General features: G+C 35.0%; 1 protein-coding gene across 3 annotated transcripts in view; it reads left to right on the top strand.

Moving 5' to 3' along the window:
* LOC150102479 (uncharacterized) overlaps positions 1-18,900 on the top strand; it is a 547,971-nt gene that overhangs the window by 415,017 nt on the left and 114,054 nt on the right. For all 3 annotated transcript variants that reach the window (XM_090399126.1, XM_090399124.1, XM_090399125.1), the window contains 2 exons: positions 7,373-7,522; positions 18,583-18,694. In XM_090399126.1, the coding sequence (XP_090255252.1) occupies positions 7,373-7,522; positions 18,583-18,694 (262 nt within the window). The remainder of the gene's footprint in view (positions 1-7,372; positions 7,523-18,582; positions 18,695-18,900) is intronic.

Genomic DNA, 18,900 nt, shown 5'->3' with positions numbered 1-18,900 from the left:
TGGCTTGCCGCAGGTATTTGTGGGGTGATTACTTTAACATGCAGAGAGAAGCAAGTTGTTGTTCCTCTGTATCGAGCCTTGATAAGACCCCATCTGGACTTCTGTACCCAGTTATGGGCACCAGGGTTTCTTCGTGATGGGGAGGAAGTGGAGAGGGTCCAGAGACGAGTGACCAAGATGATAGCAGGTCTGTGGAATGAACCTTATGAGGATAGGTTGAGGATTTGTGGGTTGCAGAAATTGGACGATAGGCGAAGGAGGGGTGATATGATTGAGACATTCGAATTACTGAAGGGTTTTTATAAGATTGATCCAGAAGATATTTTTGAAAATATGACTGGTGGTGGGAGGACTAGGGGCCATGCATGGAAGCTGGGCAAGAGCGTGGTTGAGAAGGGTGTTAGAGCTAGATTTTTTTACTTGGAGAGTGGTGAATGAGTGGAATAAGCTTCCAGAGTCTGTTGTGGGTGCTACGACCCTGAATGAGTTCAAGGAAAGATATGATAGATACTGTGTGAATGTTGAATAGTTGTTCCAGACATGATGTTAGGGCCTCCCTCGATGAGTCTGTCGACTCCTTGGAGTTTCCTGGAACAACAACAATAATAATAATAATAATTCTCGCCACATTTTTGGCATCTGAACTGAGCTTTGAACATGGCTTTTGGGCATGGCCAAATTTTTGGCATCTGTGGCACTGCCCAGAAGATGCTTTCTTTCTCAATGGTTCTGGGGTGAATTTGAGTCCACAGATTAATTTTAGATTGTATATATCTTTGTAAATATTATGAATTTCTACTAAGACTAAAGGCATAGGTGTCTTATTTGATCTAAACATTCTAGTGACCTTTATGGGAGGTAGATCCTGTATAATGTCTTTAATGGAGGGTTGTAAGTTGAGGTCAGTAACTATTTCATCCGTGTCAATATCTTCGGAGACTCCTTGTAGGACCACTTTCAGATTTTTTCGGAGGCAAGTGAAAATATGTGATATTGTGTTCCTCTTGCATCCAGCTCCTTTGTAAGATTTCTATAATCAGCCACCATGACGGGCTGAATTTTTATGCCCTCGTCTATATTTTTAGCAGATCTATAACTTATTTGTAAGTTAGCCATGATGGTTCTTAGTGTTGTCCATCTCTGCTTTTCCCTTAGAATAATCGGTGGCACCTTTTCATTAGGGGGAAGCAGAGGGATCTGCTTCTGGGAGCATCTTCATCCATACCAACATCAATTGTTGGCTCAGTGAGAGTTTTTCGCTTCCTACGAGCATGGATCTCTCCTGATCAGAAGGAGTAGAGGTAGAGACAACTAGATTGGGTTTTTACTCCATTTGAGGAGAGTCTTCATTTTCCTCAACATCGGCTTCAGGTGAAGAATATAGGTTTAAGTAGCCGGGCCAATCCTGTTCAAATTTCTTTAGAAGCTTTTTAATAAATGTGAGTGCTAGCGCTTTGTCGAGTGACTCGATACTGTTGTCAGGGTTGATCATACTAGTAGGCCATGTCAGCTTGAACTTCTTTTGGAGTTTATTAACAAGCACAAGAACCGGCTCTTTATCGAACAAATCAGTGATTACATCTAGATCAGGCACGCTCGTATCGATTTATTTGCGTATGAGCGCTATTAGAAATCCCGCAGGTCTAAAGACCTGCCAGCAGAAATTTTGTAGAATATCAAATCAAAGTCTTACCTTGATATTTCACAAAATGAAGAACGCTTACCTCTATATATCATACAGAAATCCAAAAATCACAATGCTGCATAACTGCATACTCTCAAAAATGATGCGCGCCAAAACAGCACTCCGACTACCAATACAAATGTTGGCGTGATATCAATGCTGAAATAATGCAGAAGTCATATTTTTCCATATATAAGTAGCCAAAAGGTGTTACACCTTATTACTAAAATGCTCTAGATTAAAGATAGATGTTGAAAGTTATCCACTTGGTTATACTATAAATTAAAGATGCCAAGAATTTATATTCTTGGTTTAATCCTCTATCCAAGTATGAGCTATTAAGGCAAGTGATGTGAAGTCATTAGCCTCTATCTATGACTTGCTCAGTCGTAAAGTTACTTCATGTGCAAACTTTGTTTGCTTACACTTCAATGAAAGATTTAGATTATTGATTGTGTTGTAGCAGAAATTTGCTGCTGGTACTTAAGGCAAACAAATCTTTCATAAGTCATTTCAGTAATTAGCAACAGGCAGCTAATAATAGATGCTTAATGAAATACTCTGTAACCTCAAAACATGTATTTAGAAAATGATTGGGTGATTGCCTATTATTTTAAAACTGTATTATAAGAGATTACTAGAATTGTTATATGTTATATCCTATGGCAGTGGTGTTCAACCTTTTTTACTACGCAAGCTACTTTTCTATAAAAAGTTATTAGGCGATCTACTCTCTTATATAGATCACATTCCCCCAACCTGATATCTGATTACGCACAAATAAACAACTAAAAAAAATACACAACTAAAAACTTTATTTGTGTATTTAAAAGTTTATTTATCACTTTTAATTATTTTAATACAACAAAAAAAAAAATATATATATATTGGAATAAAATATTTATTTCTCTATTTTGGAAAATCAAAGTTAGAAAAAACAACAAATTGATTACAAACTCACAAGTTACAGGAAATGCTGGTTGATTTAAAAAAAAAAAAAAAGTAAAGTGAAATTTGGCATTGTTTGGACCTCGCAATATTTTCATAGTCAAGTTAATATGAAGAAGTGGCCAATTGCAGACAATCATCCAAATGATCATTTGCAGTTTGGTTTTTTGTAGTTTTGATTTTTTATGACAGTCATATTATAATCAAAAAGCGGATTCTGAGAAGTATGTCGATCCAAAACACAACAGAATTTTTCGTGTAATATCAGCAATTTTTGGCAATTTGGCCAAATTGCCAAAAATTGCTGATATTATTATCTCAAGTTCTCCTTCAGCTTGGTTTATATCAAACAGCCCACTAATTTTATTTGAAATTTCTGTGATGTTCAAGTTTTCTTGAAATGGATTATTGATAAAAGATACAATCATTTCAGTTTTATTAAAATCTTTAAATCTTGAATTTCTTCCTTCCTCAACTAATTCTATTTCGCGAATAAATTCTTTTAAATCATAGTGAAGCATTTCTTGATTTTGTTTAAAAAATTTTAATAAATATGGGAGATGTCTAAATTCACAGTCATTTATATTTTTCTTTAATAAGAGTAAGTATTGTTGGAAAGTTTTTATTGAACTTAACATGTCGATTAAATTATTATCTCTACCTTGTAACTCTAAATTTAAATTGCTTAATTTCGTACAGAAATCTACTAAAAATGATAAGTGTAACAACCATCTTTTCGCTCAATTGTGGATAAATATCTCCTTTTTCACCAAGAAAATTTTTTATATTGTTAATTATTACAAGAAATCTTTCTAAAAATTGACTTCTGCTGAGCCAGCGAACATTATTGTACAATAGAAGTTCCCTATCATCATCTGCCTGTAACTTAAATAACCGCCGTTGCAGGGCTATTCCTCGAACAGAATTTACAATTTTAAATGTAATATCCAAAACATCTTTTGTGTTTAATCTTTTACTACACAGTACTTGTTGGTGAATAATACAGTGGTACGTTAAAAAATCTGGATATTTGTCATCGTTTTTACAGAATGAAATGAAGCCTGATTCGTTACCTATTATTGGAGGAGCACCATCAGTAGTAATAGACACAAGTTTAAAAAGTGGAAGCTTGTGTTGCTTCATAAATTCATCAAATGCCGAAAAAATGTCTTCTCCCCTAGTCCTTCCCAATAATGGTATAATTTTCAAAAGTTCTTCTTTACTTGAATAATCTTGAAATACCATGCGAATAAATATCATTAACTGAGCAATATCAGTGAAGTCGTTTGATTCATCAAATTGTAATGAAAACGCAATACACTGGTGAATGTCTAACATTAACTTGGCCTGGAAACTTTTCTCCGGCAATTGGAACTCTTCCTTTCGGCAATTTGAAACCTTGTCTGTGGCCTAGAAGTAGTCTCTCTCTAGCGACGACTCGAACCAAGAAGCTCCTTTCTGGAAGAGGGAAACTCCTCTCTCAAGCAACGTAGATCCAGGCAATCTCTCTCTCTGACGGTGACTCTGGACTGGGCGGTCTCCTCTCTGACAACAATTCTGGAACTGGGACCCCTTCTGCTTGCTTCAGTCCCTTTTTATTAGGCCTCCTCTGAACCTTGCATGAAGTTTGGCACCCCCCCCCCCCCCCCAAGAATCAGTATGAGTCGTTCATCTTAAGTTTCAAATTCGGCACGCCTTTTGTTCTCCTCTGCTTTCTTTTGATTGTAAGTTGCCGGCCATCGGAAAGTTGTTTGAACACTTTCTGACTGACTTCGGAGATGTTTACACTTAGAGCCTTCAAGCCTTTCTCATGCATACAAGTTTCTATAACAATCTTTCTAATGCCCGCTATGTACAGCTTCAGTGACAAAGACATTGCCTTTGTTTTTAACACTCTAACAAAATCTTATTAAAAGCAGTATATACAGTTAGCTTCAAAAGAGTTATTTACAAAAACATCTAATACAACTATACCAAGACAAAGTTTATTTTTTTACAATATTCACATGGGACTTAACCTGAGTAAAAAATCGATGTAATGTGCTTTGAAATTTTTAATATTTAAGCCTATAATTGAGTTTTTACACTTTGCTTATAATCATATTCACTCGGCTCACTGTTTGACTTCCACTGATCCAAATTAATTCATTTATCTGGACTTATAAGAAAATTACTGATTTGACAATTTTAACAAAAAATAAATAAACAATAGAAATTCACTTAAAGCGAATTAAAAATAATACAAAATAATGATAAATAAAATATTATGTTTTCAGTTTTAATTAAATTTGTAAGTAAGGAGGAATACACAAGAGATCGACCAAAAATCGCTCCGTAATAAAGGGTTGAACACCCATGTCCTATGGTATATGTTATATGACCCTTGTGCTCACATGTAAAATGATCCTAGATATAGCCATTTCACTTTATAGTGATTGTCAACCACATTTATATTTTTTTATATAACCAATATGGCTAAGACCCTTTGGTTAGGTACACACACGTTGTACAGCTCATTCTACTTTTATTTCCCTTTTCTGTTTTTTATTCTTATATACTTTTTAAACCTATCATCACCATCAAATTTCTGACATATCCTCAGGGGGGATGAACAAGATCTTATGGTAGTGCTACATGAAAAGTTACATTATTTCTAACTTCCTGTCAATAGTTATCCTCCAGATTAACCTGTTATCTGTCAATATTCCTATATTATCAGATCTTATATTTCTGTCATCTAAGGAACTTTTTACTGTATCAATCTACCTACATCTTGTCATCTTCTGGATCTTTTTCCTGCCATCTTGGCAAAGAAAACTTGTTTAACTAATCTTTCCTTTCCCATTCTGTTTATGTGGCCATACCACCTGAGATTAGCTCCTAACACATTCCTGAATGCTAACAATGTCAAGTTCTTTCCCAATAGTCTTTTTAATATGATACTACTACCATTGATGTCATCTATTTACTCAACTAATCTTTCTCAGAACTCTCATATGAGAAGTCTCCAGTCTTTGATTAAGTGTTTTATTTCTAACCAGCTCTCAGATCCATAAGTTAAAACTGATTTGAACACTGTCCTGTATATAGCTAATTTAGTATTTTGACTCATTTCTTTCTTATTCCATATAAATTTATTCATTGATTTCCTATCATACCAGTTTGCTAATTCTGCTGTTCTATTTTCAAATTAAATTTGGAAATAGACAGCAGCCATCTTGAATTTGCCATCTTCACTAAAAATTGTGCCTAAATAGCTGAAGTATTTTGCTTAATACTGAAGTTTTCTATAGGTTCTCTATTCAGGATGCAGTTGATATTTTCAATGTTTCTGGTTATTTTCATTGTCACTGCCTTTTTAATGCTGATTTTCATACCACATTTATTACAGCAGATGTTTAATTTGATCAGGGAATCCTGCAGACTTTTCCTGGATATATTTAGGAGTATAACATCATCTGCATAAAGTAAAGAACAGAGACCAACACCTCCAATCTTGATATCAGGTTTAATTCTGTTTTCCTTCATAATGTGATCCATATCAATGATGAATAACAGTGGAGATAAAGAACACCCATATCACATATCTAACTTAATATCAAATCATCTTCCTATAGCTCCTTTAATTCTTACTGCTGGTTTATAACTGAAATAGAGATTATGTATTGCTTATTTTTAAACCTATTAGTCTTTATGTTATCACTTGTGCAGCACTTGTATTACTTCTTCAGTATTAATAAGTGTAAATTAATAAATAAAGAATAAATATTCACATTTAAAGTTCAAATTCACAAATATTTAATATGTGGGAGAACAGTTATTGGTGTCAGATAATTATCACCGTATTTCTAGTTCAAGTACACACGCCAGTCCATGCTCATCAAGAAGTTGTTCTAGCAAAATAGATGATTCTGGTTGCAATTTCTTATTTACCCCCCCCCCCCCTCCTTAAAAATGACAATTTTTGTAGACCGAGAAATTTTTATTTGTGATCTATTATCCAGTTCTTTTTTTGCTTCTAGGTTAGGTCATTTTGTAATATGTGCATAAAAACGATATGCTTATTCTTTTATAACTTTTATAAAATGCTTTCTCCATTCATGTGTCATTCTTCTTGGCTGGAGATGCAAGTACCAAAAGGTTGTCCCGTTTCTGTGCTCTTTTGCATACTTTATCACATTTAATTTGAAACCTAATTAAATACGTTAAAAAAACCTAAATTCTCTTTTACTTGCTATGCATTCTAGTAGAAAAATTTATTTCCTAGAATAAGCAAGTGAAACTTTGTTTCTCTCTTTCTATCGGTTGCTTTGATGGTCATGTTAATATACCTTCAGACCGTAAGATGTAAGGGAATTTAATACAGTATTTTCAAGGGAGGGGAGTGTGTTTTTCTGGAATGGAATAACGTAGGTTGATTATATAGTAATATATCATTTATCCAACCTTCAAATCAACAGCCCTTCAATTAACTGACCCTTGCATGCCAATCGACTTCTTGTATAACAGCATTTAATTGTATTTCAGTTGCCCAACCCTTCAATTATCAGAATGGCCAATTGCCTTCCTAATTTGCTCAGATAAGTGGTAGATTACTCTGCATATCTGATTTTATTGGCTTCAAGCATTTCATCATCATTGCCAGTGCATAGAAAATATTAATATTATAATTTTTAGTATATTTTGTAAAAAAAACTTCCTTCAGTTGTAAATTGTTTATTTATTTGTTTGTTTTTTCAGGCTTCAAACAACAATCAGATAGAATACTTACATTTTGATTCTGATTCCGATGTAGAAGATCTTCATCATGTCCTTAGTGAAGCCAAAAATGCTCTCCAATATACATATCATATACTGAAGAATGATATGGATTTAAATTCCGCAAACTATGTAAGCTCTGTTTGCTTTAATTGAGATTATTTATTGAATTTACTTGAATATAACTCACACTTTTTTTCCAAAAATTAAAGCTAAAAAATTGTGGTGCGAGATGTGTGGAGATTTTCGGAAACTAAAGTTTTTAGGAAAAAACTGAAAATGGTATGATTTACCAAGAATTTCCTGTTTGCTATCACTACTTTCAATGTCGAGAGCAGTTTCCTTGTGGGCATCGTCAAAGTCATCTTCTTTCCCATTATTTCAAGCAAAAATTACCAGTAATTTACAAGACGTGAGATATATAATGTAAAGATAATGAGAAGATAAGCAGAGTGCAATACTGACAGCAGTGGTAGGTCAATAAAAATAGAGCAGCAATGAAGACACACATTGATTGGTAAGGTATTAACAAAAGATCGTTGGGGCAAGCCAACAAGTGTTGAGTTGAAATGCTTATTCTCTTCAATCAAATTCCATAATATCTTAAACTGCCATAACAACATTCACTATATATTTCTTAGTTTTAACACTTTCACAATGGGGTGGTGTTTTGTACATTTATTGTTCTGAAAAGAACTTCTCATTACTGTTTGTGTACTGCTTTCATGTTAAGCTGGCAGGTGGACTTGCACACATTATATGGCATGCTTCAATTCGCGATACAATTTTGTTTGAAGTTAGCCTTTGTGATCTGTCTTAACATTGAAAATTTCAAATGCAATCAAACAAATACTTATTTCACATAGTTGAAAAATTGGACAATAGTTTTTAGTTAGATACTGTATTTGTCAGTGCAACATATGGTTTTGCTTGAGTCTATGCAGCATAGTTTCTGTGGGTGGGGACATGTGATTCATTCGTTAGTGCCATTTTTATCCCAGTTGTCTCTAATTGCACTGTTTGTTGAGAAATATATTACACGGACTGCAAATGTCTCTGTAACTTATTCAGTGATACTATCACCCTGACGTGAATGTGTTTAAACTTTAATGTTGGATGTATATGCGAAACTTTTTAATTTCTTTTTTTGTAAAGTAAAATTAGGGGTGCTTAAGGGTCAAAGCTGTATAACTGAGAGGAGACCTCCACATAGTCTTTAAAGGAATGCGGAGAACCGACCAGGGCTTCTGACCTAATGTCCAATCCTCACCTTCTCGTGGTGCACCCTTTTGGGTATCTACTTTGATACTGAACGAACGAGGATGGGCTGGCAATTTGGGATTTAGCCGACGAAATTGTATTCTTATTGGTTAAACCAAAATAAAAAATGATGGTACAACATGACAAAATTTCATGCTGGCTGGGGCGTCGCCCGGTTAAACAAGGCCCCCGTTGTTTTCGCCAGGGAACCAGGGCGAACAGCGAAAAGTCAGCTACTGGAACAAATCTGAAAACAAACCCCAACTCAACATCACCAGAGTTAAAGATCGGTACTATCAACGTAAGAAGCCTGAATGGCAAAGAAATGGAGCTAGCTGAGGAATTAGATAAGTACCAGATCGACATAATAGGGGTGACTGAAACAAAAAAGACCAAAACTGGTGAGATCTTTCTGAGCAATAAATACAAAACGTTATATTCAGGCAATGACAATCAAGGAAAAGAAGGAGTAGCCATAGTATTCAACACAAAATATGAGGCTAATCTTATTGAATGGCAGTCAGTCTCAAGTAGAGTAATGTGGGCAAATATGAGAATGGGGAACTGGACAATGAGACTTATTTGTGCCTGTGGTCCCACAGAAGGTTCTACTAAGGTAGAAGTAGAGGAATTTTTTGACGCTTTAGAAGAAGCAACTGACACAATGAAAAAGGAAAAGTTGGTCCTTGTTGGGGATCTAAATAACAGAGTAGGAAATTATTGTGAGACATATAAAAATATTTTGGGAAAATTTGGAGAAAAGAGCAAAGCTGATAATAATGGCAAATATCTGTTGGATTTCTGCTCAGGACATGGCCTGGTTATTACTAACACCATGTTCCAACATAAAAATGTGCACAAATTCACATGGAGAGAAGAGGCTAGGAATAAGAAAAGTCTCATTGACTATGTTATTGTTGATAGTGATGTTTTCTCCCTGGTGCAGGACACCAGAGTGTACAGAGGATTTGAAATTGGAAGTGATCACTATTTAGTCTTGAGCAAGATAAAATTGAATTTCATATTGAAAAGAATAACATGTAAGAAAGTTTTAAAGTGAATAAAAGTTGAGCAGCTCTCAGATGTGAACTCTAGATTAAAATAAGAAAATGCAAGAGTTTGAGAACAGGAATCAAACCTTGGAGATTCAGTGGCAAACTCTGAAGAAAACATTGATTGATTCTGCCAGAGAGGCGTGTGGTGAGGTTGTGTGCAAGGATAAAAAAATCAGAACTCCCTGGTGGACACAGGAAGTTAAAGAGGCAGTGAAGGAAAAGAAGAAAGCATATCAAAAGTTCCTGGCAAATAAGTCAGCTTTTATTCTTACAGAATACAGAGACAAATGTAAGAAAGTTAAACAGTGTGTAAAACTAGCTAAATAAAAGTCATGGTAGGACTTTGGCAAGAATATAGAAAATAAATATCAAGAAGGTGGCAAAATATTCTGGAGGTTGTTGAAGAAGCTTAGGAATGGAGGAAAGAATGCTGTAAAAGGAGTTAGAGATGATAAAGGTGACATGAAAACAGAAGAAAAAGATATCCTTGAAGTATGGAGTAATTACTTTGAAAAACTGCTAGATGAAACAAGCAGTGATGACAGCACAGTGATAAAAAACACTGATCAGGCATGCAGTCAGGAATACATATCCATACTTGAAGTAGAAAAAGCCATCAAAGGCTTGAAATGTGGAAAGGCAGCAGGAGTAGATGATATTTGACCAGAAATGCTGAAGTATGGTGGTATAAAAGTCTTACAGTGGCTGCACTGCATAGTTCAGAAAGCCTGGACATAGGGACGAATTCCCGATGATTGGAGTAGAGCTCTCATAGTACCCATATATAAAAAGGGAAATAAAACTGAATGTGAGAATTACAGAGGTATTTCCCCTACTGAGTGTTCCTGGCAAGTATACTTGAGAAACGGTTGAGAAGAATTGTGGAAGAAAAGCTTGGTGAAGAACAAGCTGGATTCAGCCCAAATAGAGGCTGTCAGGATCAGATCTTCACTTTACGACAAATAGTCGAGTAAGCATGGGAATATAACAAAGATCTGTATTTAAGTTTTGTCGATTTGGAAAAGGCATATGACAAGGTGCCAAGAGATAAGCTATTCAATACGCTGCAGTTATATGGTGTCAGTGGGGCATTATATCAAGCAGTACTTAGTCTTTATTTGAGTTGTAAGTCAGCAGTTAGAATTGAAGGAAGTACAGGAAGATGGTTTAATGTTAAATCTGGTGTGAGACAGGATGTACATTTTCCCCTCTGTTATTCATTATCTATATGGATCACATTATGAAGTAAAGTGGTATTAAACTTGATATCAAAATTGGAGATGTTAATGTCAGCTCTTTGCTTTATGTGGATGATGTTATACTTCTAAATAAATCCGCTACAAGTCTGCAAGATTCTCTGACTAAATTGAATAGCTGTTGTAATAGATATGGTATGAAGGTCAGCAATAAAAAGACAAAGACAATGAAAATAGGCAGAATCATTGAAAATGTCAATTATGTTGTGAATGGAGAACCTGTGGAACAAGTAAAACATTTCAGTTACTTAAGCACAATTTTTACTGAAGATGGTAAATTAAATATAGAAATAGACAACAGAACCAGCAAAGCTGGTATGGTATGGTAGGAAGTCAATTGAATAAATTCATATGGAATAAGAGAGAAATTAGTCGGAACACTAAATTAGCTGTATACAAGACAGTGTTCAAACCAGTTTTAACTTTTTTAAGATCTGAGAGCTGGTTCAGAAGTAAAACACTTGACCAAAGACTAGAGACCGCAGATATGAGAGTTCTGAGAAAGAGGCGTGAACAGATGGCATCAATGGCAATATCATATTAAAAACGAGGATATTAGGAAAGAACTTGACATTGTCAGCATCTAGGAATGCGTTAGCAGAGCTAATCTCAGGTGGTATGGTCACTTAAATAGAATGGGAGAGGAAAGATTAGCAAAACAGGTGTTCTCTGCCAGGTTGGCAGGAAAACGACCCAGAGGAAGACCAAGATATAGGTGGATTGATACGGTACAAAGTGCCTTAGACGATAGAAATATAAGATCTGATAATGTTGAAGTCTTGACAAGTAGCAGACTGATTTGGAGGAAAATTGTAGATAGGAAGTTAGTAATGATGTAAATTTTTCATGTAGTACTGTCATATCCTGTACACCCCTTGAGGGTACATGGCAGGAATTTGATGATGATGATGATAAAATTAGGGGTGCAAGTTATATTCGAGTAAATACAGTATGTGGAAACAATGCATGATCATTTCAAAATGATGTTATAAAAGTTTATTCGTCATTAGCTAATGATGAACATATTCTTATAAGAAAACATGTGGAAAATATAATAGTTTTTTTATTTGCCTTGGAGCTTTAATGAGTCTTTATAGGAGGAATTATAGCAATTATTCATTTTAATCATTTTAGTTCATTGTTCAGAAATGTATTTAATATTAAATCATCCATATAATATTAAATACATTTCTGAATGATGAATTGGAATGAATGAATCAATCAAAATTTCTCTTTTAAGTTAACTTGACCAACTGATAGTTTGATCAAGAATGGCAGTTTGGTGAGTAGGTGCAGGGGCCTACTCACCAACTGCCATCCAGTGGTCTGCCTTCCCCACTCTGCAATTGGATTGCCAACTTTCTCACTGGTCGCTCACTATATGTCATGGTTGGCTTACTCTCTTCAGATTTCTTTATCTATGCAGGATATTCCCAGGGTTTGTTCTTTCACTCACTCTTTTTCTCTTGTACATAAACGACCTGCTCGCACAGGCTTCCAGTCCCATCCATAGCTTTGCTGATGACACTACACTCCATTCCTCCTTATCATTTGACAAACCTGTTAGTGCTCAAGTATTAGAATCCTCAAGATCTACCACAGCCAGGGACCTGAACTCAGATCGCCTAGCTATATCCCAGTGGGGCAAGGGGACAACTTTGTAAACTTCACTGCCACCAAAACTCAGTTCTGTCTGATCTCACAAGAAAGAGCTCTCATCCCTCTCCCTTACCTTCACTAATACCATGAAATCCAAACATGATCAGATTTCTCCTCTTGGACTGACTTGTACCTCCAAGCTTTCCTGGCACAACCATATTTCAACTATAGATTCTGCAGCTGACAAAAACTTGGTGTACTTTTTCGCACAAGATACTGCTTTGCAGTTGCTATACAAAGCCCAAATCCAGCCATCCATGGAATATTGCTCCCATATTTGGGGTGGTGCATCAAAATACTCTCTAAGATTGCTCAATTCTATCCAGAAGGGGGCAATCTGGCTAATTAATGATCCCTTTCTCACAGATCCACTTCAATCCCTCTCTCATAGACATTCAATTTTTGCCTTGTGCCTGCTGAATTGGTCCCTATTATTCCTTTACTCTCTTCCAATATCATTAAAACAAGAGCCATTGCTAACCAACACCGTTTTACAATCCATCTTAAAATTCACCGAAACTAACTTCACTACCTCCTTTTTTATTTCATCTACTTCTGTCCTTTGGAACACTCTCCCTTACTCAGCCTTCCCCAAAGATTACAATCCTCAGCTGTTAAAGCAAAATGTGAATAGACTCTTTCTTTCTTTCTTCTATTCCTCTTGCCCACACACACAGCACTAGTGTGCTACAGGTCTTGTGACCTTTTGTGTGTAGACTAGATTGAACTGAGTATTGAAGCTGTTAATCTCTAAGAGTGTGTCAATAATGTAATTACATGGTCTGGGATGAGTCTTTATGTTTTAAAACTAATTTCATCAGTAACTTACAATACATTATAAGAACGAAGTATATAAATTAGCAGCTACTTAATGGATTTATCAAGTAGCTAATGGCTTGCTGAATTGCAAACATCTTTGGAGAACATCAACACTCACTATACTATAATCAAGTACTTGTGGAAACAGTTCATTCATAAGTCAGAGTACATTTGTGGTCAGCATTGGCAATGAAGCATTCACTAACCTCTCCTGACTGTATAAGTTTACTCCAAATCTGGGAGACAAAATTTGGAAAATCATGAGATAGAAAAGAAGAGGAACTAATAACATCAGTTAAAGATAATTTAATTGCAATGTGCAATTTTAATACAGTGTTTGGAGAGGACAGTGAAAGTGAAGAAACAGGACAGTTTGGACTAGGCAGGAAGAATGCAAGAGAAGAACGATTGCTAGATTTCTGTAAACAACATGGCCTTATAATTGGTCGTATGAAACAAAACAGGTAAATTGCTTACTGGTAACAAATCGATGGAAGGAATATCTTGAAGACTTATGTAGCAGAGAAAATATGAATGTTAACTTATTGAACCAGAATATGAAGTTGAAAAAGAAAATCTTGGTTCAGGCACGCTGCATGAAGAAATTAAGAGCAATTAATGAATTACATAACTGGAAAACTAGAAACAGGTGAGATACCTGCTGAAATGTTAAGAAATCTAGGAGATGCAACACAAGAAGCTTTATTTAAAGTGATTAGGTTAATCTATCAAGAAGGACAGGAAATGCATTATTTCTATAAAAGTTTGACTTTAACAATACCCAAGAAAGGGAAAATGCAAAAAGTAGCTAAGAAAAGGGCATTAGAAGATTTTGGTAAGAATATAGAAGATAAATATCAGGATGGTGGCAAAATGTTCCTGAGGCTCTCGAAAAGCTTAGAAATAGAGGAAAGATAAATGGTGGAAAAATGAAACATGATAGAATGGTGTAAGAGAAAAATTCAAGAGGAATATTTTCATGAGTACATATCAATACTTGATGTAGAAAAAGCTATCACAATATCTTAAATGTGGAAAGGCAGCCAAAGTAGATGATATTCAACCAAAAAATACTCAACTTTTTTTAAAATTTTTTTTATAATAATAATTTTTTGCTGATTATAAAATGCTCAAATATGGAGATATAAAATTTTTATAATGGCTGTTCTGTATAATTCAGAAGACATGGTGAGAAAGTCAAATTCTGTATGTTTGGAGTTAATCTCTCATAGTACTCTTATGTAAACAGAGGGAAATAATGTAAGAAATAAGACGAATTTTCTTACAGTTTTCCAGGTAATGTTTATGCAAGCATACTTTAAAAGAAGCTAAGAAAAATTTTTTTAGAAAAATTCTAAAAAAAAAGGACTATAAAGATCGAATTTTCACTTTAAAACAAAACAGTTCAGAAATAATGGGATACAAGATGATAGCAGGTCTGTGGAATGAACCTTATGAGAATAGGTTGAAGATTTGTGGGTTGCAGAAATTAGTCGATAGGCGAAGGAGTGGTGATATGATTGAGACATTCAAATTACTGAAGAGTTTCTATAAGATTGATCCAGAAGATATTTTTGAAAATATGACTGGTGGTGGGAGGACTAGGGGCCTTGTCAACCACGCTCTTGGAAGCTGGGCAAGAGCGTGGTTGACAAGGGTGTTAGAGCTAGGTTTTTTACTTGGAGAGTAGTGAATGAGTGGAATAACCTTCCAGAGTCTGTTGTGGGTGCTCGACCGTGAATGAGTTCAAGGCAAGGTATGATAGATACTGTGTGAATGTCGAATAGTTGTTCTTGACATGATGTTAGGGCCTTCCTCGATGAGTCTGTCGACTCCTTGGAGTTGCCCGGAACAATAATAATAACAATAATAATACAAAGATTCTTCATATGGATTTAATAGATCTGAAAAGGGCACATGAAAACACGCTAAGAGGAAAAACTGTTCAAATTGCTACAGTTGTATGGTGTAAACGAAATGTTGTGTTGTGTGTTAATACAGTTAGAGCTAAAGAAGTTTAAGTTGCAGCCTCACGTATCCTGTGTTGTCACTCTTTATCCCCCCCCCACACACAACACACTTTTTTTTTTAAATATTAAATAGAGGGCTCTGGTAATAGTTTTGTCACTGCTCATTTTACTTTTGTATGAGCACATCATGAGTACTAACACATGACCAAGATTCTAACACTCTTAAATCTAAATACAAACTTTGATTACCATATATGGAAAACCTATCCTTTATGGGTATGATGGCATAATGTTTTTTTTTAATGCTTATATATGTGCTATTTGACTTCTGTTGAAAGTTTATTTTTCACTTGGTTAGACTATAATAAAATTAGTTTAATCCTTTATCCAAGTGTGAGCAAACAAAGTTTGCACCTGAAAATATCTTCAGGACTGAATATGGTCTTGCACAACCTTACTGGGGTAAGGTAGTACAACACCGGGCAACTCGTAGCAAAGGGGGACCAAGCTAACATCACTCCTATCCCAGTATCTCCCATAATGCAAAACACATCTCCTTGCAGATATGTATAATGTTATGCATTAAGGGATTGGCCACTACCCAGACTAGTTTTGACCTTTATTGAGGTCTCTTCAGTGGGAGCCAGGCCCAGTGGTGGAGATACCAGGCAGAAGCACTAGCAAGGGTAGTGCAACACCATATTCAGTCCTGAAGATATTTTCAGGTGCAAACTTTGTTTGCTCACACTTGGATAAAGGATTAAACTAAATTTATTATAGTCTAACAAAGTGAAAAATAAACTTTCAACATCTTTCTCTAAATCCAGAGTAATATAATAAAAAAAGGTGGCACACCTTTTGACAACTCCTATAGGTAAAGCTGTCCATGCGGTTAGCCTAGTGGCTGTGCGCTTCACAACCATATGACTGGGGAAGGAGTGTCCCAGGTTCAATTCCCATCGAAGATGGTGAGGAATTTGAGGATCTTCCTCAGCCATAGCCAAGTTAGTCGGTCTTGGGCATGGGCAGTACGGTTTTTCCGCCAATTTATCTGGCGTTTTTCATCCCGCAAGCAGGCAAATCGGCCCCATGAACACACATGGATCTACAGTCATAAATACTTAACTCCCCATGAGGGGGCTCAACTTGCCCCAATAGGGACGGAAGGTCGAAACTAGTCTGGGTAGTGGACAATCCCTTAATGCATAACATTATACATATCTGCAAGGAGATGTGTTTTGCATTATGGGAGATACTGGGATAGGAGTGATGTTAGCTTGGTTCCCCTTTGCTATGAGTTGCCTGGTGCTAAATGTCAACAAGTTTATATTGGGTGCTGTCACATTGGGAGAAGTTATTAAATTCACTAATAGTTTAATAATAGTTTTTCAACAAAAAGAAATCAGAAAACTGCTAAATAACTTGGATATTAAAAAATCATCTGTTTTTTCTGATGGCATCTCTCCAATTCTTCTCAAACATTGTGTTCCAGAGTTAATGCCTACATTGTCTCTAAAATCTATTGTACATATCTGGGACTTTCATTAAATCATCAACATTGTCTTCCTGTGTGAATATGGGCAAAAAAGTTATGCATTTATAGAAAATTATATATTAAAAACTTCTGTTTTATATAATAACTTGCCTATCACGTCAGTTCATACTTCATGCACACAAAACAGATGAAACCCAGAAAACAAAAACAGCAACTCATGACAAATGACAATGTTCGGTTGGATTAGTTGACACTCAAAAGCCATTGATTTCTAAGTGCTGTTGTCTGAGTGCTTACCCTGCTGTGCCTTCTGTGAGGGTTAAAAACCACTGGAACACTAAGAATTTGATCCGCTGCACCAATATGTTCAAAGGTGTATGTATTTTGAACACACACACACACACACACACCTGGGCTATTAACACGAATGCGATGCCATGAAGCATAAACATTGTATCGCGGTAAACATTGAATATTTATCCTCTTCATGAAGCATTAGTATATTGTGTTTGAATTTTAGGAATCATGCAAAGCCAGGAAACAATTAGGGGAGTCTTTAATGGGAATAAATGAAAAAATGTAATATCGTTGATGTTAATGTTCTATGGATGTGCACACATGGAATATTCACCCCAATATATGTATATCAAAAATAATAAATAAAATAAAAGACAGTTATAATCACTGTTTGGAATTTTGAGTATTTTAAGTGCTTCAGTATATTGAGTTTTGAGGTTTTAAGTATCAGGATATCTTGTGCCTAATGATTGTTCTGTAGACTTCTAGTAATTCAGAAAGTTCTTTAAACTTTCAATGCAAACTTTTCTTTTTTTCTTTTTTTTTTTTTTTTAAGTGTATATTACATGGATATCTTTATTCTTCTCTTCATGTCTAATAATGACAACACTTCTAGACTACCCTTTTACTTCAAAGGCTAAAATAACAAATGTTTCATTTATATAATAATCAATCATATGATTTATGAAACACTGAAAGAGCAGTGTTAAGTGATTTATTACTGATTTCATTTATTTTTACTTACTACTCAGTTGGAATAGTAAGTAAAAATTTACTAAAAATTTTAAAATTTTACTAAATCCTCAATTGGAACAGGATCCTTTTTCCTAAAAGTAGTGAAACTGATTTCCACATGGGGAACCCTGCTCTGGTTGATAGTTTCACTGCTTTTATGAAAAAAAGTTTTACATACTTACTGCTTCTTTATCAACACTATCAGTCCCATATACTAGTGTTCATATTTCACTGTAATACTCTATTTCAGTGAATGTAATAATATTGTGTGTAATTATATACGTACAGACTATATTACCCTGATCAAGACTATCATCAAAGTATTTTAATTTTTCATAATTTGTTGTTAAACATTTTGTCAAATAATTAATCATAGTAGACAAGGAAGTTGGCCTGTGAGATGTTATGCATTTGTATATGGATCTATAGGTCGAATGAGTTAGGAAGTCTGTGAAATAAAGTATAATCATTTCAAACATTTTCAGCTCTCTGATCTTCTAGATTACATAAAATCCTACAGATGGGATCTAGCCATAGATCCCATCTGTAGGATTTTTTTAAGAGTATATATTTTTTAAGAGTATATATAGTTAAATAATTTTGTGGAATCACTGCTATACATGATAACTTGTTTCTCTATTTCCAGAGTGAATTAGTAGCTACATGCCATACTCACCTGAAATGTTTACAAGATATAAAAGATCATCTGTATGGTGACGTAGCAAACCTAAATGAAGAAAATATGCAAGAGTTAAAAGGTTGAGTATTGCTTTCAAAATATTGAATTACCATTAATATTTATTAATACCATGTAATGAATATTGTATACAGGTGACCCTCGTATAATGTGGATGTTAGGTTCCACATAAATGCCGCATTATATAAAATTGTGCTATGTGAGACTCAGATCACATAGAAAAAGTAGGATTATGTTCCGAAATCTTTTTTTTTTAATTTTTTAATT

Source organism: Typopeltis vanoorti, chromosome 10 (genome assembly GCF_054136105.1).
Source record: "Typopeltis vanoorti isolate ZY-2024b chromosome 10, IOZ_Tvanoo_1.0, whole genome shotgun sequence".
Classification (NCBI taxonomy): Eukaryota; Metazoa; Arthropoda; class Arachnida; order Uropygi; family Thelyphonidae; genus Typopeltis; species Typopeltis vanoorti.
The sequence above is the reverse complement of the archived record's forward strand: the minus strand, read 5'-3'. Positions and strand labels throughout refer to the sequence as shown.